Source organism: Sparus aurata, chromosome 8 (assembly GCF_900880675.1).
Source record: "Sparus aurata chromosome 8, fSpaAur1.1, whole genome shotgun sequence".
Classification (NCBI taxonomy): Eukaryota; Metazoa; Chordata; class Actinopteri; order Spariformes; family Sparidae; genus Sparus; species Sparus aurata.
The window spans coordinates 36271376-36299169 of record NC_044194.1 but is presented as its reverse complement, the minus strand read 5'-3'; the positions used below and the strand labels follow the sequence as shown (position 1 = coordinate 36299169).

General features: G+C 42.1%; 2 protein-coding genes and 2 long non-coding RNA genes across 5 annotated transcripts; 1 reads left to right on the top strand and 3 right to left on the bottom strand.

Annotated features, from left to right (window-relative positions):
- Positions 1 to 350: 350 nt before the first annotated feature.
- Positions 351 to 1093, bottom strand: LOC115586237 (uncharacterized). The gene is made up of 2 exons (XR_003984845.1): positions 942 to 1093; positions 351 to 693 (listed from the first exon to the last, which is right to left on the bottom strand). It is a non-coding gene; the product is annotated as an uncharacterized LOC115586237 (long non-coding RNA).
- Positions 1094 to 3190: 2097 nt separating this feature from the next.
- Positions 3191 to 12873, bottom strand: LOC115585971 (uncharacterized). The gene is made up of 2 exons (XR_003984796.1): positions 12675 to 12873; positions 3191 to 5771 (listed from the first exon to the last, which is right to left on the bottom strand). It is a non-coding gene; the product is annotated as an uncharacterized LOC115585971 (long non-coding RNA).
- On the bottom strand, positions 5784 to 12676 carry LOC115585970 (uncharacterized). 2 transcript variants are annotated; one of them, XM_030424671.1, is made up of 3 exons: positions 10041 to 12239; positions 6366 to 6673; positions 5784 to 6320 (listed from the first exon to the last, which is right to left on the bottom strand). In XM_030424671.1, the coding sequence occupies exons 1-2, from the start codon at positions 12116 to 12118 to the stop codon at positions 6547 to 6549; spliced, it is 2205 nt and encodes a 734-aa protein (XP_030280531.1). In that variant the 5' UTR covers positions 12119 to 12239; the 3' UTR covers positions 5784 to 6320; positions 6366 to 6546. The 2 variants fall into 2 exon arrangements, with proteins under 2 accessions (XP_030280531.1, XP_030280530.1); XM_030424670.1 differs by lacking the exons at positions 5784 to 6320; positions 6366 to 6673 and adding an exon at positions 6959 to 8961 and having other exon boundaries at positions 10041 to 12676.
- A 2695-nt stretch (positions 12874 to 15568) lies between the features above and the next one.
- LOC115587256 (uncharacterized) lies at positions 15569 to 21756 on the top strand. Its single transcript, XM_030426979.1, has 17 exons — positions 15569 to 15683; positions 15817 to 15925; positions 16023 to 16103; positions 16242 to 16649; positions 16827 to 16931; positions 17069 to 17301; positions 17373 to 17551; positions 17655 to 17748; positions 17831 to 18066; positions 18398 to 18512; positions 18968 to 19085; positions 19171 to 19262; positions 19435 to 19552; positions 19668 to 19769; positions 19844 to 20017; positions 20949 to 21125; positions 21263 to 21756. Exons 1-17 carry the CDS (start codon positions 15603 to 15605, stop codon positions 21484 to 21486), a joined length of 2646 nt encoding a protein of 881 aa, XP_030282839.1. The 5' UTR covers positions 15569 to 15602; the 3' UTR covers positions 21487 to 21756.
- Positions 21757 to 27794: the final 6038 nt, after the last annotated feature.

Sequence of the window (27794 nt, the reverse complement as noted above, 5' to 3'; positions counted from 1 at the left end):
TAGCACAGTACCGTTATACTTGCTGTGTGTGTTTATGTGAAATAATAATAACTTTGAACATTATCAGTCATCAATCTGTGATGTTAATAACAAAATGCAAACATTACAGACTTCTAACCATTTTTCTAAAAGTCTCTGTATTTTAATTGAGAATATTTTTCATATGAATTACAGAAAAGGAAAAGAAAATATGATTTGTTTGACCTATTTCGGCCATAAGCGGTCATATTGACCGCACATCATTTGGCGGGATTTCATTCATTGTCTCTTGTCTCTGACTTGGCTCTCATCTACGCTGACGTATATGACGTGTGTTTCGATAACCAAGGAAGTGCTTGGAGACCGTAAAGGGCATTTAAAACAATATTTATTCACAGAAATTATAGAATTGGGTCTGGGGGGAAGGGGTCCGTTATTGTGGTGACTTGGTAACACCGATTCTCCATGTCCAACGCTGGTCTTCCACTTGCACACTGTCCTCTGCCGGGCGCAGACTCGGGAGCTGTGGGGGAAACGAGATGGCAGTCACTGCACTTTTAAACCCAATACATGCACACCACTTCATTTACGTCCTAAGATCGTTGCTCACACGATGGGGCAGAGTATCAACTGTTCACTGTCACCTCGGGCCAACATCACTCTCGTCATTGGCACCACTGCTGTCACACCGTCCTTGGGCGCCGGCCTCTTACGCTGTCATGTGGGGAGGGGGGGGAGGACTTCAGTCACTGTACTTTTACACACATTCGCAATAACTTTCCACGACCAGGGATCACTACTCGCACAATGGAGGCAGAGTAGGGATGTAACGTATTGGTAATACCACGATATCGTGATAACAAAAGTGTCTCAATATTATTGTGAACATGTATGGTATGAAATGACGGCAAATACTGTCGATTTTGATCTCATTACATCCCTAGGGCAGAGTATAAACTCACATTTCAATTAGTCCGACAGTCAGTGCCCGTCTGCTGGCGACAGCTGTCGTTCTCTTTCTCCGTGGATCTCACACTCCTCTTCCTCTGTCTGCTCGCTGCAGGTGTAACTGGGTCGGTCTGCAGGCCCCGCCCACTCTGCTGTGTTCGGGTGTAGAATCAGACACTGGCAACTCTTGTCAAACCCTGGTTTAGCCCTGTATCAACAATACACCTGACATGAAAAAGGACAAGCTTAGTGTAGGTATATAAAATGGTGAAAACCAGACACAACGTTACAGGCAACACTATTTTTTTAAGCTCTCAAAACTCAGTTCTACAGGTGCTTTTCACCAGTGTGACATGTGTCTGAGTGGATCTGTTGTTAAACTATCCTTTTAGTTTCTCAATTGCTGATTAGGAATGGTTGATGGTGTGAGTGTGACAGATGAGTATGTGTGTGTGGAAGGTATATGAAAGATGTGTGGTTCTGTAACAGAGAATAAAAAGCAGTTATCAGAACTGCAGGTACATGGTTAACTATACAGTACCAGGAATGGTAAACAACCAATAGAAATAAGAATGAATCATTCAGCTTAATTAACAACAGCCAATATACAACAATAATACAAGCACATGTAGGAGAGTTCTTACTATTAGCAACTAATAAGCATTAACGAGCTAACTGATTAGCAGCACTAACAATATACATTTTCCACCTGCTGCATCAACCCACTCTGCGGAGGCTCTTTTCGACAGCAGGGGGCGCAGTTCTGGTGCTTAATACCTTATTATCTTGTCTGAGGCACAGAATGAGTTTTATGAACCCTGTTAAAAGGTTGAGTCTTGAGTTTTTTGCCCAAAATAAACGCTAGACTTTTAAAAATGAAACCCGTCTTAATCATAACCTGGCTTCTAGTCCTGTGTGGTGGTGGCTGTGTGTAGCCCTCCCGTTAGCCCCACTAGCTGTTTTTGATGCTGCTGATTGCTAGGCATGGATCTATTATAACAATACATCCATGGTGCTAGCACGTCTCTCTCTCTCAGCAGCAGCAGTCAGGACGGCAAAGAAAAAGAAATATAGCCTGAGTGGAGCGCTGGAGCCGCGGGCCGATTCCCATCACTGACAACTAAAGCCTAGACTGTAGACTGTTGTGGTGGTGAGCTAACTCGATGCTAACTTTGGCTAGCGGTGGCGGTTAGCATCCGCCGCTAATACCGTCTTCCCAGCTGACCACAACGGCAACATAACACCGGAGGCTCCCGGTGTTGGTGACGGAGGCACCAGCGCTTCTCTCGGACTGTATTTCCTTACCTTTGTGGTCCTGGTAACTGCTGCTTTCAGGGGCAGGAGGCTAACGTTACACAGTTGAGCCTGAGAGGAGGGGCCCAGTTTCAATGTGTTCTTTACAAACTGTAACAAGCAATACTCCAGACTCTACTTTTAAACTTACACAACACAAATGTATTTATACGTAAATATAAACCATTTCCCAGTCACCTTTCTCATCCTCCGTCTTCTTCTTCCTCTTCTTCTCGTTTAAAGTAAAAAAAAAAAAAAAAACTTCTTCTTCTTCTTCTTCTTCTTCTTCTTCTTCTTCTTCTTCTTCTTCTTCTTTTGAATTTCCGGCTGGCAAAGTATGGCTCACTGCTGCCTCCCCTGGTTGATTAAAATGAAAAGGCCAACTACGTGAGGCGTTCATGTACGCAAACTGGTGTGCGCGCTGCAGATCAACTTCCGGCTGCGAAGCATCAGAGTCTGCGAGCGCACGTACGTGTGAACGCCTAACAACATTTGTCAAACAGTGACAGACAGACGTGCACGCGCTGCTTCATACGTACGCAGCTTTTAGTTACGCGTGAAATACAATATGCACGTAACAACGCACGCACGCATGCACGCATAACAAAATAATCATGCGTGCGTGCGTTGCTGCGTGTCTCTCTAATTGTATTGACATCGATTTACCGCCATATATGTGTGTGTGTGCGTGCGTGTGTTGGTGGTGGTGTTTATGTGTGTGTGTGTGTGTGTGTGTGTGTGTGTGTGTGTGTGTGTGCGTTTATGTTGATACGAGAAATAAGTAAATAAATACATGAATAAGTAAGAATGAAAGAATTAAAAACAATTAAAATAAGTAAATTCTGAGTAGTTTCTCAGGTTCCACTGGCTGTCCTCAGGTCGTGACATGAGATGATGAATTTGGCTGCAATGTTCTCACATTTGGACATTTCGACAAGTAAATATGTTTCTCCATGTTTGTTGTGTGTTCAAATTCAGGGTGTATTTGTATTATTTTGGGAAAGTGTTGATTTCTCAGAGCCTGGTATTTGGGGCACGAGGTGAGGAAGTGCAGTTCTGACTGGACCTGTTGTCGGTCACAGTGGGAGCAGAGTCTCTCCTCCTCTGGCAGCAGCTCTGTCTGTGCCGACCCTTCTCTACAGCCAGGCTGTGTTCACTGAGTCTGTACATAGTCAAGGCTTTTCTTAATTTAGGATCTGTTACTGTGCTCAGATCATTTGCTAACGCAAAGTTTCTTTTTAGGGTCAGATAACATTTTAATTTACTCTGTCTTTTAGTTGTTTCCTTCCAGTATGCGATGTAGATTTCTTTTTGTTGGTTGATAATTTGGTTTGGTCTGATTGGCTTGGTGTTGTGGTCCCGAGGCTGTCCGGGCCGTGTTGGGTTGTCTGGACAGAACCTCAGGACCAGCTGGCTGAGGGGGCTCTTCTCTGGCTTCAGCTCTTGGCAGGTTAAGGCTTTGTGGTGTTGTCCTGACTTCTGGACTGCTTCTGGAAGATCATTATTTTGGTTTTCTTTGGGTTGACTGTCAGAGCCCAGGACTGACAGAATGTATGCAGGAGGTTGAGGTGCTGCTGTAGACCTTCTTTGGTTGGTGACAGCAACACCAGGTCATCTGCGTACAGGAGACCCTTAACTTCTGTACCATTCAGATTGAGACCAGGTGACGTGGATTGATCTAATTGACATGCAAATTCATTGATGTATAAATTGAACAGGATTGGACTGAGGTTGCATCCCTGCCTCACCCCACGACCTTGGGGAAAGAAGGCTGTTTGTTTGTCTCCTATTTTAACTGCACATTTACTGTTTGTGTACATAGATTTGATTACATCATATGTTTTTCCTCCAATGCCGCTGTTGAGCAGTCTGTAGAAAAGACCCTCATGCCAGATGGAATCAAAGGCCTTTGTGAAGTCAACAAAACATGCATAGGCCTTTCCTTTCTTCTTGTCTAATTCTTGCTCAATCAGGGTGTGGAGGGTATAGATGTGGTCTGTTGTCCGAAAATTTGGTAAGAATCCAATCTGGCATTTATTCAAAACATTTTGGTCATTGATAAAACTGATAAGTCTTTTATTAATAATGTTGCAAAAGGTTTTTCCCAGGTTTCCCAGGTTACTATTTACACAGATTCCACGGTAATTATTAGGGTCATATTTATCTCCATATATATATGTATCTGTCTCTCTCTCTCTCTCTCTGTCAGAGTGCATGCTGGGAGTGAGTGTGGTGAGTGCGAGTGAGTGTGTTGCTGAGATTTTGAATTTTCTGACTCCTTTTCATTTGTTTTTTCTCCTCTTATGAAACAGTCAGTGTAGTTGTTGTTGTGTGTTGTTTGGAGGAGTTTTGTTTGTGTGATTGTGGAAGCAGCGCAGCTGCTCAGCATGGCTGCAGCTGGAGGCTCCGGCTTGACCATGCTGACAAGCCAACACGCCGTCAAACTTTCTCCGGTTATGAAAGTGTTAAATCTGCGTCCAGAATGAACAGCGCAGTGGTGGTTTTTCTGGACAGCACAGACAAAGTTAGTCAGTTGCTGGACAGCGGGATAGTTATAAAAGGTATTTTCACCCCTGTCATCACTAGTTAACCCTGCAAAAAAAGTCATTATCTCTAATGTTCCCCCTTTTCTGAAGAATGAGCTATTAGAAAAAGAGCTGGCGAGGCACGGACAGCTGGTGTCTCCTGTAAAGATGATCCCCATCAGCTGCAAGTCTCCTCATCTGAAGCATGTCGTGTCTTTCAGGAGACAAGTTTTCATGGTCCTTAAAAAAAGTGACGAGGAACTGAATTTGGTTTTCAGATTTAGGATTGATGATTATGATTACATTGTGCATGTGTCCTTGGACACAATGAAGTGTTTTGGCTGTGGAGCTGAAGGGCATTTGATCCGCTCATGTCCGGAGAGAGCCGGAGGAAGCCAGCCGGCTGCGGAGCCTCTGTGCCGGCCGAGCCACAGAGGAACACGCAGGATACTCAGAGGGAAAACAGGGCTGACAGTGATCGGGAAGGCGAGGTCATGGAGGGTCCGATGAGTCAGGAGGGTGAGCAGACAGTAACAGAGCTGCTTGTAAATATTGGTCACACCGCGACCCGAGTGGCGGAGTCAATCAAAAGAAAAAATCCATAAAGTAAACCAAACAATGAGCAGGTGTCTAAGGTATCAAAGACAACCCCTGCGTGCTCCTCCTCTCAGCCAGAGGACAGTCTGGTGAGCACACAGGACAGTGGGGGTGATGTCACAGGGAGCTCACAGCTGGAGGTGCAGAGTGTTTACTCCTTCAGCAGAATCCGCTCGTTTTTACAAGAAACAAAAGGCATGAGACTAGTTAAAGTGGAGGAATATTTCCTAGATCTACAGCTGTTCCTTGAATCCGTTAAATTTTTCTCAAAAAATGCAGGATGCCCTGGCCAGCAGGCGTTCACTGACCAAGAGGTGTTTCGCCTCAAAAAGCTGGTGGTAAAAGTTCAGTCACAAATTGCTCATGAATGAGTTTTTACTGTTGTCCTCCTTTTTCTGCGTGTTCCTCTCGGCCTTGTTTGGTTGCAGCCTTTCAATTCAATTCAATTCAATTGGCTTTATTGGCATGACTGTATACAATACAATGTTGCCAAAGCATCTTAATACAACTTATACTTATCAAAATAGACAGAATGAACAATAATATAGAATAAAACAAGTTTAAACAATAATAGATAATAAAAATAAACAATAGTAAAAGAAAAGGGCATGGAGAACAAGAGGGGCTATTGAAGGTAGGTAAGAGTAACACTGGATATAAACAGGTTGATCATTAACTAAACAGGCATGTCTGCCGGGGGGCTCACAGAGTGACGGAGCTCATGGCAGGCTGCTACATATCTCTCTGCAGTCTACAGCAGTCCTCCCTCTCTCCCAGCAGGACCGGAAGTCTCTCTGGGTCACTTAGATTAAGGAAATCTGGGAATATTTTGATTATTTTTGTAAAGTATTTGTCTCTGAGACTCTCATATTTGTTGCAGTAAGTATGGAAGTGCAGCTCTGTCTCTACTGCTCCCTGATCACAGTGAGAACACAACCTCTCCTCTCTGGGCAGCCAGGTGTGTCTGTGCCGGCCCACCTCCACTGCCAGGTGGTGCTCACTCAGTCTGTACTGTCAGCCCACCTCCACTGCCAGGTGATGCTCACTCAGTCTGTACTTTGTCAGTGTTCTCCTCAGTTTGGTGTCAGACACTGTGGTCAGGTAGGCTGCCACAGTGTACTGTCTGTTTAGGGCTACATAGGTTTCCATTTTGTTCTGGGATTCTATTAGTTCTGTCCAATAATCTATGTATTTTTCTTTTTCTTTAATCATAATGTGGTTGGGTCTTATGTTCTGAGGTGTAATGACCTGAGTGGTTGATGGTTCGCTCAGCCTCAGGGCCAGCAGGCAGAGGGGACTCCTTTGTAGGTTCGACTCCTGGCAGCGTAGGGCTTTGTAAGAAAAGGAGAGTGGGTCACTTGTTTTAATATGATTCCAGACATTTAGGGCTCGTTTTTGAATATTTAACAGTAGAGGATATTGGCCTAATTCAGCTCTGCATGCAGAGTTGGGAGCTCTTCTCTGCACCTGGAGGATACTTTTGCAGAACTCTGCATGCAGGATCTCAATGGGATGTTTGTCCCATTTTGTCCAGTCTTGTTGAGTTTGTGGACCCCACACCTCGCTGCCATATAATGCAATGGGTTCGATGATTGATTTGAATATTTTGAGCCAGGTTCTAATTGGTAATTTGGTGTTTATTGATTTCTTAATGGTATAGAAAGCCCTTTTTGCTTTGTCTTTTAGTTCATTCACAGCCAAGTTAAAATTTCCTGTGTTTGAGATTTTTAGTCCTAAATATGTGTAATGATTAGTTTGTTCGACAGGGTTGTTTCCTATTGTGAAACTGGTGTTGATTCTCTGTAGTCTGGACCTTTTCTGAAAGATGAGCACTTTGGTTTTGGGTTGGTTGACAGTCAGGGCCCAGGTCTGACAGTATTTTTCCAGTTGTGACAAATGTTGTTGTAACCCTTCTCTTGTGGGGGACAGCAGGACCAGGTCATCAGCATAAAGGAGACATTTAACTTCAGTGTCTTGTAGTTTCAGTCCCGGTGCAGGGGAATTCTCTATTTGTTTTGCCAATTCATTAATGTATATATTAAACAGCGTGGGGCTCAGGTTACAGCCTTGTCTTACTCCACGTTCCTGGAAGAAAGATTCTGTTTTCTTTGTTCCAATCTTAACTGAGCATTTTCCATTAGTATACATTGATTTGATCAAATCGTATACTTTTCCTCCGACACCACTTTCGATTAATTTAAAGAAAAGGCCGTTGTGCCAGATTGAATCAAAGGCTTTTTGAAAATCCACAAAGCAAGCATATATTTTTGTGTTTTGTTTTTGCACATATGTATCAATTAGAGTGTGCAGTGTAAGAATATGGTCTGTGGTTCTAAATTTAGGTAGGAATCCAATTTGACTTCTGCTTAATATATGATGTTCTGTGATGAAATCTATAATTCGTGAATTTAGTACACTACATAAAACCTTTCCAAGACATGAGTTTATACAGATCCCACGGTAATTCTGGGGGTCTGTCTTGTCTCCACTTTTAAATATGGGACTTATCAGTCCTTCGTTCCATATCTCAGGAAAATAGCCAACTCTGAGTACTAAATTAAAAAGTTTCAGAATGGCTGATTTGAATTTAGAGTCTGTGTGTTTAAGCATCTCATTTAGGATGCCGTCAGGTCCACAGGCTTTTCTACATTTTAGGGTTTTCAATTTTTGGTCCAACTCTTTTTCAGTGATTTCATAATCTAATGGGTTTTGGTAGTCCTTAATGATTGTTTCTAATTGATTAAATTTTCCTTGTATTTGGTCTCGTTCGGGCGTGTTACTTGTTGTTTGGTATAAGTTTTTGAAGTGCTTTATCCAGATATCACCATCTTGAATGGCTAGATTATTATTATTATTACTTTTGTTTAAGGTCTTCCAGTGGTCCCAGAAACTGTTTGAGTTTATTGATTCTTCAATTAGGTTCACCTCTTTTTTATGGTGCTGTTCTTTTTTAGTTCTCAGTGTTTGTTTGTATTGTTTGAGTGTGTCACTGTAATGAATACGTAGGTCCTGATTTTCTGGATCCCTGTGCTTTTGGTTGGATAATTGTCTTAGTTTTTTCCTAATGTTTTTGCATTATGAGTCTTACCATTTTTCTTGCTTTCCCTTTTTTGGGTTTTGTTTTAGGAAGGGTAAATTAGATTGTTGTGCCACATAATGGAATATATTGTTGATGTGCTTTGTGGCTACATTTACTCCTTCTTTACTGTGTGGATATATATGGGCCAGGAAAGCATTTAAATGCTCTTGGGTTCCATGGCTGCTCATTGCCTCCTGATATTCAGGTAATCTGTTCTGCTCCCACTTGTAGTGAGTTGTTATGTTATATAGTTTACTGGGATTGGGGCAAGGTTGGTTAGCGTGTGTTCTTTTTAAGTATATATTGATCTGGTTATGGTCTGAAAAGGGGGTTTGTTGCTTAACTGTGAATGCTCTGAAAGAGAAAGGGTCTAAATCTGTTATTGCGTAATCCACTGTGCTACTGCCAAGAGAAGAGCTGTAGGTGTAACGGCCAAAAGAGTCCCCTCTTATCCGACCATTGACTATGTACAGACTGAGGGCCCGGCAGAGCTGCAGTAGTTCTTTCCCATGTTTGTTTGTCATTTTGTCATAATTATTCCTGGGGGGAAGAGTTAGACAGGTGTTAGTTATGTTATTCATGTATTTGTCTCCTTTTGTGTTAGTCGTGTCTGATTCTTCTGCTGTGCGTGCATTCATATCACCTACAAGTAAGATATTTCCCTGTGTTTGGAAATGGTTGATATCGTCTTCTAGAGCAGCAAAGGTTTGGTCTTTAAAGTAAGGAGATTCAGCTGGAGGGATGTAGATCGCACATAGAAAGATGTTTTGGGTATTGGAGGTCAGGTCTTTTTTTAACTTAAGCCATATATAATTTTCACATTCTCTAACAAGTTCAATGTAATTTGTGTATTCAGCTTTAAACCAAATAAGTATTCCCCCTGAGTTCCTTCCTTGTGTTACTCCGGGAAGTTTTCTTGAATTGACTGTCAACTCCCCATAGCCTGGAGGACAGCCGGTGGGCAAGTCTCCTCTGTCCCACGTCTCCATTAAAATAATGATGTCAGAGTTTTTGAGTTCATCAGTAAACTCAGAGTTATTGCTTTTTAGTCCAAAGGCTGATGATCTTAGCCCTTGGACATTCCATTGGCTGATTATAAAAGATTCATATCGTTTCATGCTACAATATAATTATCGAATTTGTTGTTGTTTTTATACAGAGTGGAAATGCGTTCTTTCAACTATGGGTTATATGCCTAGAATTGTAAGAGATTGTTACATATAGAATTGTTTGAAATTCTATACTTAAATAAAAAAAAAATTAATAAAAGGATAAAAATAAATAAATGAATAAAAAAATAAAATAAAAAAATAAAATAAATAAAAAAGTAAGAAATAAAATAAAAATAGTATTAGTAACATATGGTTGCATTGATATTAATGAATATTGATCACATAACAGCATTCATAAACAAATAGTTTACAGCAGTTCAGGGTTCTGTGTGTGTGTGTGTAGATGTGTGTGTGTGTGTGTGTGTGTGTGTGTGTGTGTAGGTGTGTGTGTGTGTGTGTGTGTGTGTAGGTGTGTGTGTGTGTGTGTGTGTGTAGGTGTGTGTGTGTGTGTGTGTGTGTGTGTGTGTGTATGTGTGTGTATGTGTGTGTGTGTGTGTGTGTGGTCACCAGGGCCCCTGGCCGGTGAGGCGAGTGCAGATGAGAGTGAGCATTTGTTTGATGTCCATCATGTCACGTGAGCCTGGAGCTCCAGTGAGGGCTTCAGCGTAGCTTCTCTCATGTAGCTGTGGCCTGTGCAGCTGTGATGGTGGTGCTGAGCGGAGGTCTTGCTGCCATGGTTGTGGTGGTCCTGTTGTGTTCATGGTGGTACTCCTGGGAGGTGGTGGGGGGCCAAGGTGAGGTGGGTATGGACGTGGGGGTCCATTGTGGGGTGAGCATGGCGGTGGTAGTCGTGGGTTGGGTGGTGGTGAGGGTCTGGGATGAAGTGGGGGAAGATGTTCAGGAGTTCCTTGGCGGTGCTCTGGGGACTCTCTAGTTGTGCCATGTCCTGGGTGCTGAGAAGGGCGGTGCTGTGGGTGTTGGTGTGGTGGGGCTCTCCTTTCTCGTCTACGGTGTGCTGGTCCCTGTGTCCCGGTTGGTGCTGCCTGTGTTCGGTCTTCTCCTCTGTTGTTTTGGTGGTTCGATGAGGGGATACGGCCCAGTGCAGTGTCTTTCAGTGTTCTTGCAAAGGTAGAAATGTTTTCTTTTTTAAGGTGTACGCTGTCGTAGAGGTTGTCCATGTTGAGGGTTGGGTGATGGGCCAGGTATACATTGGGTCTGAGGGCACAATCTCTTGACATGCTGGCATTGATTCCTAAAATTGTTTTAGGGTGGAAGTCTTTTCGTGGGAGCAAAGTAGACATGACTATCTTTGTGTTGGGAAAAGTGTTGCTGGCCTTGTTGATCACTGCTCTTAGTGATGTTGCTACCCGTTCCTGCTGGGTTCTCAGATCATTGGTGCCTGTATGGATTATGATGTGACTCGGGCTGCCAAGATGTTCTTCAGACAGCAGGTCAAGGGCTCTGTTGGTAGTGGCACATCGGATTTTGGTTACGCTGTGGTTTGGAAACAGCCTTTTTTCGTCTAGGAATTTCCCATTAGAGTCCATTAGAAAGATAATGTCAGATGTGTGTTGTATGGTGGGAGCTAATAGTTGCTCTGCTGGGTGTTCGTAGGGAAGACTGGGGTTTGTCTGCACTTCTGGTGGCTGCTGCAAGTCAGGAGAGGTAGCCAGTGGGCTGGTGGGGATTTGTGGTTCCGGGAGGTTTGGGTTTGTAGGAAGTTGCAGCTGCTCATTTAGACTGTTAATTGTCACTTCTCTCTCTCTCAGCTTCTCGGCCAGTGAATAGATCTCTTTCTTACTGTCATTTCTCTCTTGCTGCATTTCTCTTAGTAGTTCTGTTAGTATGGCTAGTTCTTTCCTGCATGTGTCTCTGTCATGCTGAAGTTCTTTTAGCTGGGTCTGGGTGTCTTCATATTGTGTCTTCATTGTTGACAGTTGCTGATGGATGGCTTTGTTTGATTCTCTCAGGGAGTCTGTCTGGAGGGATGTTTCCTGAAGTTGCACTAGTTCACTTTCCATATGTGCAAGCTTATCTCTCATTTCATTCATGGTCGTACTTATGAGAGGGTGTATATTGCTGGTCAGTTCCCTCTCCATGCCATTCTGTTCCTCTTCTGCCAGGCTGTTGTGTGGTGGTGGTGGTGGGGCTGAAGTTGTCTGTGGGGGGTCCATAGGGAGAGTGACAGCAGGGCCAGATTTCTCTTTCTGTGCTCCTGCTAGTGTTTTGAGGGTTTGAAAATCCAGTTGGAAGTTCTTTAAATTTCCTTGTACCATAATTTTCCCAGTTTTGTAGATGTTGATAGTTGTTATCACTGTATCTGGGTCTTCACTCTCTTTCAGCTGTAGTTTCCATCCATTACAAATGCCTTTTCTTTCTGCAGAGGGGTGGTGGAGAATGATGGCCCTGTGCCATGCACTTGGGTGTCCAGTGTAAAATATTATGTTGCTGACATCTCCATTTTTATAAAGGTCAGCAAACAGAGTCTCCGGTTTTCCCTCCAGTAGCTTCTGTTTAAAATCTTTTCTTTGAGATTCATTTTTTACCTCAGAAGGGTAGTGGATTGGGTGGTAGTTAACCAGAGATGAGCATTGTGGGAGTGTCTCTGTTTGGCTCATGTTGGTGGAGCTGTTGCTATACAGCATTCTAATTGGTCAGAATTCTTTTAATGTCAGTTGGATCTCACTGGGCCTTATTTGAATGGAAAAGGCCTAACTGACAACAGAATGGAATCTTGACTGTTGACTGAATCCCAACTGTTAACTGTCAATGCTAATGTTTAATGCTTAATTTAGCTGACTGTTAAAGCGTTGCATGAGCATACAAATTAATCATAAAATACGTGAAGGTTTTCAGGGTTTTCCAGTTCCTTTTCACGTTTTTGTTACAGACACATTTACTCCATTTCTTAGTAGTTGAATGCTCTTCAGTACCTTGGCTGTAGATTGTTAGCTAGCAGCTAGCATTCTCCTGGTTTTGTCCTTGTGTCTGCTCCTCTGGTTATTAATTGTCCACTGTAATCCTTCCTTGTCTTCGTTTTTGATGATTTTTTTTCCCTTTTGAGGTTGTATTTGTCTTCTTCTTCCTTTCTTATCGCATATAAGTATAAAATACGCATTTGACTCTGTTTTAACAACAAACAGGTACAATAATTTAGGAGCTCATGTAAGCCATGACTTCTGTTTTCCGTTGCCAAGCAACCTTTCCTTCACAATGTGTGACATCAAGCTGGGCTCTTTAAACATTAATGGTGCCAGAGAGGAAGTAAAGAGAGCTGCTCTTTTCAGTTTGTTCACAGGTAGAAAACTAGATGTAGTTTTTCTGCAAGAAACGCACAGCACAGCTGAAAATGAGCCTGCGTGGAGAAGGGGGTGGGATGGAGAAGTCGTCCTCAGCCATAAGAGCAGTAGCAGTGGAGGAGTTGCTGTCCTGTTTTCTAGAGGGTTTTTACCCAGTTCTTGTGTCACCGAAAACATTATTGAAGGTCGCTTGTTGAAAATACAAGTTGTGTTCGAAAATGTAAAAATGACCTTCATTAATGTTTATGCTCCCACCGTAGGCACAGAAAGAGTGTTTTTTTTAGACATTTTAAACACCGTTGTCAACAACTGCAGTGGGGAAGGTTACTTGTTCCTGGGTGGCGATTTTAACTGTACCGCAAAAGCAACTCTAGACAGGAACCATCCAGAACCACATGGAGCCTCCAAGAGCTGTCTAATCAAATTAATTGAAGAAAACAATTTATGTGACACTTGGAGGCATTTTCACTCCACACAGCGGCAGTGCACTTGGGTCCATGCTAGAGATAACTCTCTATCCATGGCCAGGCTTGATAGAGTTTACTGTTTTAGACATCAGACCAATGTGCTTCAGAGTTGCTCTATACACCCAGTAGGTGTTTCAGATCACTCTCTTGTTCAGGTTTCTATTTTTGTCAAGAATGTTAAATGTAGCAGTGCCTATTGGCATTTCAATGTAGCCTTGCTATCTGATACTGTTTTTAGGAATGCTTTCACTTTGTTTTGGAAGAAATACACAGAGACAAAATCTCTATACACTTCTTTACAGCAGTGGTGGGATATAGGGAAGGGTAAAATAAAACATCTGTGCCTACAGTACACTCTCAATGTCACAAGGGACATGACCAGGTCTATGCGAGCTCTGGAGAGAGAAATAGTGGCGCTGCAGGATTTAGCAGATTCCACAGGAGAAGGAGAACATATTAAAGTTCTCAAAAGGAAAAAATCAGCTCTGTCAGACCTGCTGGGTTTCTCTGCTCAGGGAGCTCTGGTTCGTTCCCGTTTCCAGTATGTGGCTAAAATGGATGCTCCCTCTCACTTTTTCTTTGGCCTTGAACAGAAGAATGGACAAAAACGACTCATGCATTCCCTGCGGTCCGACACTGGGCAGCTGCTGCAGGAGTCGGGAGAGATACGGAGCTGTGCAGTCGCCTTCTACAAGGAGCTCTTCAAGGAGGAGTTCCAGGAGAGACCAGAGGTGGCGCAGTCCTTCTATGAGGGTCTACCCAAGGTTCCCATGGAGGCCAACGCTGAGCTGGACGCACAGATCTCTGCAGACGAGCTAGCTGCGGCGCTGCAGAGCCTCGATAGTGGAAAAGCTCCAGGGATTGATGGTCTTCCTGCAGATTTCTACAAGGCTTTCTGGCCTGTGATCGGCCAAGACTTGCTACTTGTTCTCAGAGACAGTTTTAACAAAGGATGTTTACCACTGAGCTGCAGGAGAGCGGTCCTCACACTCCTCCCCAAGAAGGGGGATCTACAGCAAATGAAGAACTGGCGGCCAGTAGCTCTGCTCTGCACGGGCTATAAAATCTTGTCCAAGGTGTTGGCCACGAGGCTGAGAAAAGTGATGGAGCATATCATTCACGTTGACCAGACCTATTGTGTACCCGGCAGGCTGATATCTGACAATGTTTCTCTAATTCGGGACATTTTGGACCTCTCCAGTTCATTGGGCTGTGACCTTGGTCTGATTTCTATAGATCAAGAAAAGGCTTTTGACCGAGTTGAACATCAGTACTTGTGGCAGACACTGAACGCTTTTGGGTTCAACTCTGGTCTCATAGCCAAGATCCAGGTCTTGTACAGTGACACTGAGAGTGTACTAAAGATTAACGGTGGGTTAAGCGCTCCTTTTAAGGTTGGGAGGGGGGTCAGACAGGGCTGTTCCCTGTCTGGCATGCTCTACTCCATGGCAATAGAGCCTCTCCTACACGAACTGAGACGGCGCCTTTCAGGTATAAATCTCCCTGGTTGTCAACAAGTTTTTAAACTGTCTGCTTATGCTGGTGACATTGTTGTCATTGTAAAAAAACAAGACGATATTGCAGACTGTCCTCCCCTAAAAACGACCCCATAGGTCGTTTGTACAAGCAGCTCATTACGACCTACAGTTACGTTTTAAAGATAAGCGACCTCTAGTGGTCATGTTAATAACGACAATATGGTCTCTCGGGTGTGTTGTCATCATATGACCTTTGACCTCATTTACCAATCAAAATGCGAAACGTCAAAAGAGGGGGACAGTTATGCCGACTGCCGTTAAACACCAAAGAAGAAGAGGGGGACAGTCCGATTCATTTCACTGAACGCCGTATCCCTGGTAAGTCCGGCAAGTTTGTGTATTTTATTTTTATTTTGTTATGTTTATTTAAGGTAATCGTAGTGATTGTCTGTCTGTATTTCATGTGAAACTAAGCTAGTTCTGTGTGTCGTTTTAGTTACAAATCAGTTGCTAATGCCAGTGCAGGCATTGACAAAAACAGCAATTTTTACCGCGCACAACACAGGAGTTGCTCCCATGCTAACTAACTGAGCAAAACACTTTAAAACACCAAGCTCACACAATAACAACGACTTTGGTTGTTTGAAGGGTTAGTTCGTCACAGATTAACGCGAGCAAACTAACCGATTGAGGCAGCAGTACACCAGCAGCTCCTGCGTCCTGTGAGGTAAAATTACTGTTTTTGTAAATGGAGTCTGGTGGCCAGCGCGACAGAAAGGTTTTTTCTGCTTAAACAGAAATTGTGTTCATCTATGTCTCCCTCTTTCTCTTTATATGTACTTTGGCTTTATCCTTTCTTTATTTCTCTTTAAGTTACATCTAACAATGGCATCAGAGTCATTCAAACAATTTGATGAATGGCTGGAGGCGGGGAAAATCTTGGCAGATGAGTTGGCAACAAAAAAAGTAAAATTTTTCATTATTTATTTCTCTATTATGGCGTTTACCTAAATCTATAAGAAAACACTTCAGCACACACCTGAACAGGATGTGTATGCCCCAGTAAAGGCAAATATATAACCTTAGTTTTTACTTTTAGCCTTGCAAGAAAAAAAATAAGAAGGGGACTGAAGGCTCAAATGTTTCCTGGAGGAAGAGGGACCAGGATGGGAACCTTGTCCCGCAGTATGTAAGGAGGAATCGATCTGGTCAGTAAAATACAATACAGTTATACTGTTGTTTACAAATTTTAATGCTGGTGGACAGCAGCAATGTTTCCAACATCATTATATTTTCTGTTTGCAGTTAAACCAGCCGGCGCTATGGAACTCCCAGAAGTTGAGGAGTCACAGACAAATCAAATTCCTCAAGAGGTCCCAAGTCTTGGTAAGCGCATGTAGTAGCCATGTTCATGATGCATATACAGAGAAATGTAATTTTCTACATGCCAACATCTACAACTTTTAGTTTTTATTAAAATACTTAGTTTAACTGTGTTTTACATTATTTATTTGTTTTATTTAGATCAACATCTTCAGCGACTAAGAGACCTGCTGAGTTCTGTCACTGTCCCTGCCCCTGCATCAGTGGAAGTGGAGGAGACTCCCACCATGTCTACATGGACCAGAAGACAGTTGATTTGTGGGGAAAAATTCAGGGCTGCAATGCCAGAGCTGTTAAACTGCAAGTTGGCCGCAGAGACTGTAACCCAGCATTGCTGTCAACAGTGCAAAACAGTTGATGCTGTAGTCCGGTGCCTAGACTGCGTTCCCTCAGGAACTCAGTTTCTCTGTTCATCGTGTGACTCAATCATCCACAGAAAAAATGTCTTCCATGACAGAGAAGCCATGATTGATGGCTTTTTAAAACCTATTCCGCCCACATCCCTAGTTGTGGTGGATGAAAGTGACCAATATCAACTTGGTGAACAAGGTGTGTTCAAAGAATTTAGATGTCCCCTCAGCATATTTTCATAATGTGCACTACATGTACAGAGGCAAAAGCTATGTCTGAAGTTTGTGTTACTGTTTAGAGTGTTTTTAATTTGACTTTATGTCCCACATGTCCAAACATTACTGATATTAATTTCTGAAATGTTCTTTACTGCAGTGTATCTTATTCCGATACCTCCACCAAGACAAATCTGCTCCTGCGGTCCAAACCAAGACTTCATCATTATCCCAGGAAAGCAGACTGTCTTGGTGACTATCAACGGTATGTTATCACTTCCTTCTACTTTTATATCCCACCAGTAGGTGACGTGAGGTCAAGCATGGTAATGGCTTATTATTATCCTTTTGTCCTGTGTTGTACAGATACTGATCAAATAGTAAATATAATTTTGTTTTCAGGTCCATACCACCTGTGCCTGCCTGCTGTGTGCTGTCCACTTTGTTCTTGCAAATGGACCCCAGGGATTGGTGACTTGCTTGGATACAGATACTGGCCAGCGACCACCAGCTGTCAAATGCTGTTCAAGTTTGATGTGTTCACATCATTTGAGCAGATGAAGTTGGCCAGCCCAGCTATATCTCAACAAGCATTTCTCAAAATGCTTGAACATCGATCCCTTTGCACAGGACGAGTAAGAACTCTCATTTCATCCTAAAAATATTTGAATTCCAAACTTTAAATTAATACCATCCTTCTTTCCAGACAGGTGGTATTTGTGGTGATACCTTCCACAGAGTCTTTCGAGAGTTTGCCTTCTGCAATTTTAAGAAAGAAGATCTGTGCCTGGTGGAGCCCTTTAAATGCCCAGCATGCACACCAGACATGCTGGCTATATCTGCAGATGGTAATAGAAAGCATTACCGCTTCAAGAAGTCCAAAGGGTCAGTGGAATCATTTAAAATACATTGGTGACTTATTAACTAAACAATAAAACCGTTATGGATTTTTGATTATGCTATAAAAGAAATTCTTCTTATTTAACAGGACAGACGAACCATCTCTTTTTGATGGACTGTTCATCGCAAAAGATGCCAAAGTTTCTGCCTTTGTTGACCAAGTCAGAAGTCAGATGATGAGTGTATGGATTTATTCAATCCTTTAACCATCATTATTTTTTACTTGTCCCATGGCTACATGTAACAAATTGTATCTACTTTCAGAGGACTGGTCATGATGTCTGTGGGCCGGCAACATTTACAGCCAGCAGAGAAACATCACAGAAGTCCAGGGCCAAGGTGGATGAGGAGGGCCTGGAAATAGCTGTGTGCAGACATGGAGTCTTGCTGCGAGGCTTAAATCACTACCGTGGTGAAATATATGCCTACCCCCTGTTCCTGCAGAAGGAGCTGGCTCAAGCTGCCAATACAACATTCTTTTGTATGGACATTACTTGCAGGTAGTCATTGCCATGGCCAAATTATAACTGAAGTTTCACTGATGTTTTTAGTTGTCTTAATCTGTATTTTTAGGCCACATAGAGGCACAACAACCCGACTACCGATCACACATTTCAGCTATTATGGCCTTGGAAAGTTGATATGGCTAAAGTGTTATCTATTTACTACTTGCACATCCAGCAGATATAAGGCAACATTAGCATTAATTTGGCTACATGTAGCTCTTTGATTGGTTACTGTGATTGCACTGGTGACTTCCTAGGTCTGGGTTTGTCTCCTTACCATGATGCTATCATGCACCCCAAATATTAAGTGATTTTCCCATTACAGGTATTGGCCGTATTTGATGAAGATGGCAGAGAAGTTGCCTGAGCTCCAACCACTTACAGTGATGAAGCCATTTCTCTCTGTAATGCATGCCAAGGCTCACACTGGCAAATGCGAGGTACAGTGCGCAAGTTAAATGTGTATGTGTCATAGGATGTTTTAGAGGAACATATCCCTACAGTCTCTTGCACAGGAAACATTGCTCTTTTTTATCACTTCAGGTACAGGTTTCAGAAACGGTTGTCCACATTTGTGAAATTATTTAGCATGTTATATGCAACCATGTACCTGTAAAGTTTCTTGAAACTGTACAGCAGGGTCGCCTGCAGGATAGACTTCAAAAACCCATGAAATGGCTCTATAATTTAGATATCTATAATATAGAAATACTCATTGAACAGAGGTTAAAGCTTAAACTAACAGCAGTTGTAATATCTTTGCAGCGTAATTCTACCCCAGAACATTTTAGACTTGAATTTGCTCATGACACTGAATTTAATTGACAATGCACAGTCTAATAAATATGATTCTGATGCTAAATTTCTTGATCTTATTGTTATGTTTTGGAATCAGGTGAGGTGGGGTGGCAGAAGCCAGGATGGTGCAGGAAATACTGTTGGTGAGGAGGTGGAACAGGTCAATAGCTTCCTCTCAAGAGCAGCTCTGACTACAAAATACATGACCAAGTCAGGTTGGTATAGAAAATTATATGCTTTGACACAGTACCAGATTGTAAAATTGGTTTAAATTTGCATCTTTCTGTTTTGTTTTTCCAGGCAGAGGAGATATGCTAACTGTTCTTGCCATGGGATGGAACCAGAGGCAGGTGGAGAGTCTCCACAAGACACTGGCAAAGAGATTTGTCAAAGTAAGAAGTCTATACTGTATGTGAACATTTACATTGGTCATTCTATGGTCACTCCTTGTAGTTTTGAATATCGGCATTATACACATGTTGACTAATGAAAAAGTATTCAGCAAACATTATTCATTAACAGATCCTTTTTTTGTTTGTTTGTTTTTTTTATCATTCAAAATAGACGACACAGAGAGCAGAAATGGAATCCGCCAGTCTTGAGAGTCTCAAGCAGGAGCTCAACATCTCTCTGGAAGACACAGAGCAGTGGGTGTGGGATGTCAAGCAATGGGCTGCCACTGGTATGTAATATGGTTGCTGGTGTATACATTTGGTTACATGTTTACAGTGATACTTACTTTTTTTTTTTTTTTTTTTTTTTAAATGGTCAGCTTTTCCTGTTTTCTGTTTCTCAAGAGAAACCTCAAACTCACAGTAGCCAGGAAGAGCTCCAGAGAGAAATTGATGAGATCATTTATTCCCTCCGAAGAAAGAAGCATGATCTCTATAGACAAAATGGTATTTGATATTGCATCTATCTATCTATCTATCTATCGTGCTTTTTTTTTTCTAATCATTTTTTAACCTTACAGACAGCAACCAAACAAGGGGACGCAAACGGAGGAGACTAAGTGAGCTCAAGAAGAGACTCAGAGAGAAGGGACTACATTACAACACCATCGCTGCCTGTGAGGAGAAAGTTGACGTAGAAGCAGCATGCAGTCTCTCTGAGGATGTAATTCTGCCTTGGGAAGCGCAAGGAGATGGTAAGCAAAGATCTAAAACATTTTCTATATACACAAAAGAACTATTTCTCTCAAATTTTGTTCACAAATCTGTGTTAGTGAGCACTTCTTCTTTGCCGAGATAATCCATCCCACCTCACCGGTGTGGCATCAAGATGCTGATTGGACAGCATGATTATTGCACAGGTGTGCCTCAGGCTGGCCACAATAAAAGGCCACTCTGAAATGTGCATGGCTGTGCGAAGCTGATGGATATTAGCAGGAACTCTAACACACTGTCAGATATATGCCTATCCAGAGCATCCCAAACATGCTCACACCCCGTGTACACCGAGGGAAGACGCAGATATTTCCCTGCGCTTTGGCCTCTTATTTACATGAAAAACCCTTTTTTTTTTAAATCTTTCTCCCTACACTGCTGCCCATAGGTTTGGCATAGTTATAATGGTGCATGACGGCGGGTTGATGTAAATGACAACTTTTTTGAAAACGATGTTGTGTGCACGATGTTAATATTGAAAACGGAGGGGGGAATATGGTCTCAGCCGATCGTTGAGGTGAACATGCTGTATGTGGAGGTCCTGGGCTGGTGTGGTTACACGTGGTCTGCGGTTGTGAGTCCCCCTCTATGGAGGCCGCCATGTTACACTCCAGTAGCCCAGAACAGACAAACCAAACACTGGCTCTAGATGGGGCCGGTCGTGTTTTTGCATCGGCCACCATAGTTAGACTACCACTTGGGAAAGGAGATGTGAGGAGAGTTGGTTGCAATCTAAAATGTCACTGCTACATGCCGCTAAATCTTACACACTAGTCCTTCTTAGTAAATCTGCCTACTAATTTGTCATCTCATGACATACAGTATGTAATACAATGAAGAACACTGTGCTAGACCTATGGTGGAAAATGTTTGTGTTTTGGTTTTGTCAATCAGTTCTCTTTTCCAAAACAGTGGTGAGCCTCCGCTTGAAGAGGCGACTCTTTGATCAGGTCATGCTCGTCAGGCGTCTGGAAGAGGAGAAACTGATCATTGTGAAGGAGATGACCCAGCATTGTCAGTCTCTAAAAAAGGCGTTGAACGAACTGGACAACCTCCTTCATAAGACGAAAGAGGACATCAAGAACCATAGTATGTTCCACAAATATTTTATAAAATGTAAAGCCTCAGAGTCGGGCATTCAAACTGCATTACATGTTACCAACTTCAATAGTCATTATAAAAGCTGCCTAATTTTCAGTCTCATTTTTCTTCACTTTTTAATTTAGCTTCTTCCAGAGAGCTGACCGAAGAGGGATACAGGGGACTGCACTGCTGTCTTCTGCAAAAGCAGTACATTCTCCAGCAGAAACTGAGCACTGTCACTACCACCTACACCTACACACTTGACACAGACCCCTCTATTTTCACGTTGGAGGAAGACCTCGAGGACTATGAAGATGAAAGTGAACATGACAACAGCGGTCCAGATGTGTCTGAGGATGAATTGTAGATATTGTATACTTGCGTGTGTCTACCCTGTTGTTGTGTTTTGGTTCAGTTAATGTTAAGTGAATGTTTAGGCTTCACTATGCAGAAGGATGCACATGCAGAGTTTGACAGTAGAAGGCTGTACTTCTTGATTAAATGTTAATAATCCTCTAGTGCACATATGCTTGGGCTGGGTTCCAGTACCCATACTGATGAATGTGAAATGTAGACGCCAATATGATAACCTTGTCCTCATCCTGTTTATATGGCTATGTAAAGTTTTATTACCTTACTTCTGTTTGATGTTATTGTGTATGTTGTGATCTTTTGTGCACATACACTGAGGCCGGGTTCCAATACCCATACCATTAAGACGCACGAGCCGGGTTCGGTCCCTAGGCCTGCAAGATTGTGGTAAATGGGCTGAAATAAAAGAGGCGTAGATCCCAGTACTGCGTGTGTGATTTTTCCGCGAGAACCCATGGTAGCCTGGAAAGGGTGACGGGGCCGCAGCATCCTCAGCCGGTTATGGCACTGGGTGCGAAGCTCGGGGAGATCGCCGCGATGAACCGAGAGCAGGCGGAGGTAAACAGACTCGGTATAGGGCATCGCACTTCATAAACTGGCCGGCGGCAGAGTGGGCCGTGCGGCTTCTCCCGTTACTGTCGGGGGAGGCTCAGACAGCAGCCCTCGGCCTGCCGGTCTCCGCTCGGGGGAGCCTTCAGGCTGTTAAGAAAGCCGTACTGAACCAGATCCTTCTCCCTCGATGATCACCGTTGTCGGTTGCGGACAATCAAGTTTGGCTCCGCTGGCCGGTCCTTCACGTTTGCGCAGCAGCTGAAGGATGCTGCGACCCGGCGGCTGCAGCCGGGGGAGAAAGCGTCGGAGGAGAGGATGCTCGAGCAAATCGTGCTCGAGCAATTCGTGGAGGGTCACCCGAAGTGGACTTCGGAGTGGGAGAGGTACCACCGACCGCCGGACCTCGCGGCCGCGGTCGCTCTCGCAGAGGATCACCTGGCACCACAAGGGTCAGCCGCCACAGGTCCAGCTTCCGGCTCCCGGTCGCCCGACTCCGGCAGCCCGCCGGAGAGCCGTCCACTGCCTCTGGTCTACACCACGCATTCACCCGGCCCTCCCCTTAACCCCGCTCCAATCCTCCCTGTGCATGCTCCATCTGAGGTCTGACACGCTAAAGGAAGAGAGAGATTAGATACTGGATGCCAGCTCTGTCAGTCACTCACCTGGCTCTGCTCTCCTGAGCGCTCTCCACCTCTCTCTCCCCTGCAGCCGCGCCTTAGGGTTTCATATTTTCATATGCCTTTCATATTTATAGATTCTTGATTTTTCAATGAGGGACAAGTATATGGGTGACATTTTATGAGACACATTATTCCAAGCAGAGTATTTTTATACATCACAACATTTGTGGGGGGGGATCTTTAACGTATGGTGTTGCCATGTGGCAGCGATTATCTCAATTTTACTAAAAGGCAGTATTATAAAATCCATGTTTTACTGTTTAGTTGTGACCAGGGTGTGGGGTTTGTTTAATATTTAAGTACATTTTCTATTTGATTAACTGGGAATGAAAATAGATTGGTCATTTCAGTTGTAACCCTAACACTAACCTAACCCAGGCCTTCCCCCGAGCCTGTATTAATGGCCTAGATTGTCATCAGTATTGTAAGCTCTTAAAGTGACTTCAGCTGGTCACTATTTCTACACAAAAAAAGAAAAAAGAAACAAACAGCTTGATTTAATATACTGTGCCCTCAAAGTGCTCTCTGAAACTAGCCCTTGGATAGTGTGTGTCAAGGAAACAAAAAAAATAAAACTTTGCTGTGGAGCTAAACCAAATACATCATTGGAAAGGTCTCGACCTGGAGAGTAACATATGTCAGTATGAGGATTCTACATGGCTCCTGCTTTGAAATGCTGACCTTTGAACCTTGACCTTGGTGCTAGTTTGAAGGCCTATAATTCAGCCAAAAAAGGGGCTACAGACATAAGTGTAACTGCTCTAGAGAACTCTTTATCTCAGCTATCATGTGAGTATAGTCACCAACTGGGGGCGCTGTCAAATATGGTTCAAATTAATCATCACCCATTTAATAATTAGATATTTAAAATCCGATTACACATATGTGTTTACTATCATCTTAAACTGCTCAGTATACTATCAATTCAGCATTTACAACTTCCAATTCTAGGAAAAAACTCCTATAATTATAAAAAACTGCAATTCCCTAGAGCCACGCCATTTAGATTGATACAAATCAGCACCACAGTTGTAGTACTTCCGGTTTCTAAAGTAGAATTGTAGATAGGGTTGTAAAATCATATATCTACTTAAAATATGAAATGTCTAGTACAGCCGAACTACTAATTAGACTGCATCTAGATGATACATGTTTTTAAAAAGTTTGTTTGTTTGTTTTATTTCAGATATTTAAGCCAAAACAGTAGTCTGACGCGGGCAGGGGCGGGAGATCTGCGGGATCCTTGCCTACGGCCGAGTGACCGCTGTCGGCTGTCGTCTCGTGTGCAGACACCCCTGGGCGTGGAGCCTTCGACATGCGCGCGCGTGTGCGTGCATGAAGGGGGCGACTTCACGAAAACATCTTCATCAGTTTGAAATAAATGACGGTTTTGTTTGCCTGGGTCCAGACTGATATCAGGCAGTGATTTTGTAACAGATAACGCACTATTTTATACAGTCTGGTAACGCATTGCGGACTGGCTTCGTCTCCATAGCGACGGTGGCTGAGGATCATGGGTAATGTAGACTTCCCTTTCTAAAACTGGCAAAAATAACTGATTTCTCAGAATCGAAGGAGAAATAATTAAAACTGATGGCAATAACATTAACCCATCGCACTGTTTAATAATCAAGTACACTTTAGTGTTTTTATGTTGAGGTATGTGGGGGATATCTTTAAAAGACGTGAGGAAAAATACTTCCGGACAGCGTGTCCTCCGTTCTCCAATAGGAACGGAAGTACGAATTACGTAGTAATAGCCTATATTGACTATTCAAAGGATCTACAAGCCTTTGATGGTGAAAAAAGCCAAAATTGTCCCAAATACACATTATAGATGTAAAGCTAAAAAACTTTTGCTGACTGTGGGCTCACAGGTACTCTACAGTAGTATCTGGATGATGCCTCTCTCTGGCATTATCTTACCTAGTTCTTATAGGTGTTATTCCACAGACCAAGCATGATGAATAAGTTATGTGACAGTAGATGAACATGAGTGTGAATACATTTAACACTTAGTTAGCTGTGTGAGCAGGGTGTACTCTTCCCTCTTTTCTGTGTATTGACTTCAGCTCACTGAGACACTGTTGGATGGATGCGCAAACAGACATAACACATAGATGGAAATCCTGGGGGTGGAAAACATTTCTGCTGTAAGAAATGATGACAAAATACGCCAAAAAAGGAAAGTTTTACATTCAGAATACATCAGGAAAGTCATTCTCTCTCTTGTTTTTAAGATAAAGCACACTGATATATATATGTTACACTCCCACAAAAATGATTTCTGGTAAGAATAACAGAAATTCTATGTGCTTTTTTAAAGCACACTCATTTAGGCTATTAATTGACAGATTGTAAACAATCATTAAAATCAAGTATATATGAAGGAACACAGTCAGCGACAGGTATGTTATTTCAAAAATGTTTTATTTGACAAATATCCAGCCTCCTAAAATACAGAAAATTTAGCTCATGCACTTTATAAAGCAGTGACATAACAGACAGAACTCATGAACATATTGTCAAGATTCACTACAGGAATTATCTGACAAATCAAAATCAGTTATAAAAAAAAACGATGTATGAAAATATTTTCATATAAACAATTCTGAATGGAACACACAGCAACAAACAATACATGCAAACACGCATTTTCGGGATGGTGTTAAATTTGTACATTCTCTTTTGGCTCCCAGGAGTTTTTCCACTTTGCCCCACTGTAAGACAGAAAGTTTACATAATCACATTGTTTGTAACTGTTTGGAGTACTACGCTGCAACTGCACTATTTACAATGAGACATGGAATCATCAGGTATTGAGACCTCAAAATATGGCATAAAACTTATACAACTGCCTTCAAGATTTAACAGCAGATTGAAATCATTTTCTGAATCACAGTATGTAAGAAGATCGTTTTAATTCTATACACTGACAGTAATATTGATTTGGTTCTGTATTCAGAATCAGCTTTATTCCCATTGCTCAAGTCAATGACATTATAGAGCAGCTCCCAACACCTACAGCTTATAAAAGGTTTAAACCAACCACAACAGTAGTTAAAAAACCTCATTCAATAGTTAATAGTTAAACACACCATATTCAAATAATATCTTTTTTGGGTTCTGAACTAAAAATAAGATAAAATACCATACCCTTTACCCTAAAATGCTACAATTATTGTAAGATGATACAATTTTGAATCATTTAACAATTAGTGATAATGCACAGGGGTATACTTACTTTTGTTGTATACTGTATTTTTACCTTAAATCCAATGCACTACATTGCACAAACATTATTTGACCGCTATGTAACTTGCTTGACAAGTTGTTAGACATGTTATATTTGTGTTAGTCCTGTTGCCCCAGGCCCAATCATCTACAGTAAAGTAAAGTTCAGGTAACATACTCACCATCCAGAGCAAGGATGCCACTGCACCAACAACTCGGCATGGCCCTTAGCGAAGAAAGAAAGACATAAGGTAAAATTAATCAAATGTTCTTTCGACAAATGGCAATATTACACATACTGAACTGTAAATACAACAGTAAGTCCAAGTGAATTCACACAATAAAGTGAAATAATAGTCAGCAGGTCTAACTCTTACATATAAGCATTATCAAATTGTCATGCTTTCCATACAATTTTGAAAATGTAGAAAATTTCGATCTTTGGTTTTTAATTAACTTAATGTGATGACAAGAAAATGTGAAATTACTGAAAACACAATTTGTGTAAGTACAAATGTACGTAATGAATGGCTGGACATTGTTACATGAAGCATTACACAAATTCCTAAATCCTAAATGAACAATGATGTAGTATCTAAATATTCAGCATATTTTGTAATGTTTTCAAACACATATTGAAATCAAACCATATTTGTTAAGTGTTGTCACTTCATTATTGTTTGTGCAGTCTGGCTTTCGACTAACTGAAACCCTATTTTTAAACAAAGAATAATGGCTATCAAGACTTCTTTCTGTTGGACAATTATATGGTTCCAAGAGGTATTTTTATCATTGTTTCAGTAATGTCTAATGCTTTTTAAACAAACCTCCCTGATTCTTTCCCTCAGTATTTTTTTGTAGGGAAAACTGGTTGACCCTTGATGAATGGGACATTCTGAAATGAATTAAAAGATGGTAATAATTTGTAGGTTAACAGACATCTTGTAAACATTGCAATGAGGGACATGATTCAAGAAACTATCCAAACTGAAACTCAGACTTTTGATAATCAAAATTAATGCTAACTGTAAACAACTGAACAGGACCTTTTTCATTGATGTTACAGTAACATGATACAAAAGGATGACATTTTTGAGACGAGGGAATTCCACAACACAAACCACAGCTGTGTTTTTTGTCGCTTTTTGGTGAAGGATTCATATTGCATTAAAGTATGTCTTTAAACAATACTCATGCCCATGTTGAAGTAGTAATTGGTTGCTGTGATTATTTAATGCTAGCCACAAACAGATCAATAACTGAAGCAATTATATATATATATATATGTGTGGTGTGTGTGTGTATGTGTGTGTGTGTGTCAGGGGCGTTTCTAGGGGGGGGGGCCAACAGGGGCCAGTGCCCCTGTAACTGTGAGTCTGGACCCCCCTGTGGCCCCCCTTACTGTGAGTCCTGCATTAATAATACAATGACAGAATTTCTTGCAATGATTTTGTTCTGAAGGGAAAGGCAGAAATAAAGTGTCTCAGCAGTTTACTACCCAATCAAAATTGCTGAAATTGTAAACACTGCTTTGTCTGAATGAGGGATTTAATCTTTTTTTTTTTTTTTTCCGGGTTGTATGTGCCCCCTACAAAAAAAGCCGGCCCCAACCTGGCCCCCCCTATTAAAACTGGTCTAGAACTGCCACTGGTGTGTGTGTGTGTGTGTTATAGCCAAATCTGAAGTGTATTTTCCTAAGTAACATTTTTATGGGTCACTAAAGATTGATCAAAACACTACTGTTGCCTTATATCATTTCATCTTCAAGTTATTTTGAAAAATAATGGGGACTGTTACTTCCAATGAGAGAGGCCCTGTTTCCTTCAGCTGAGAGAAG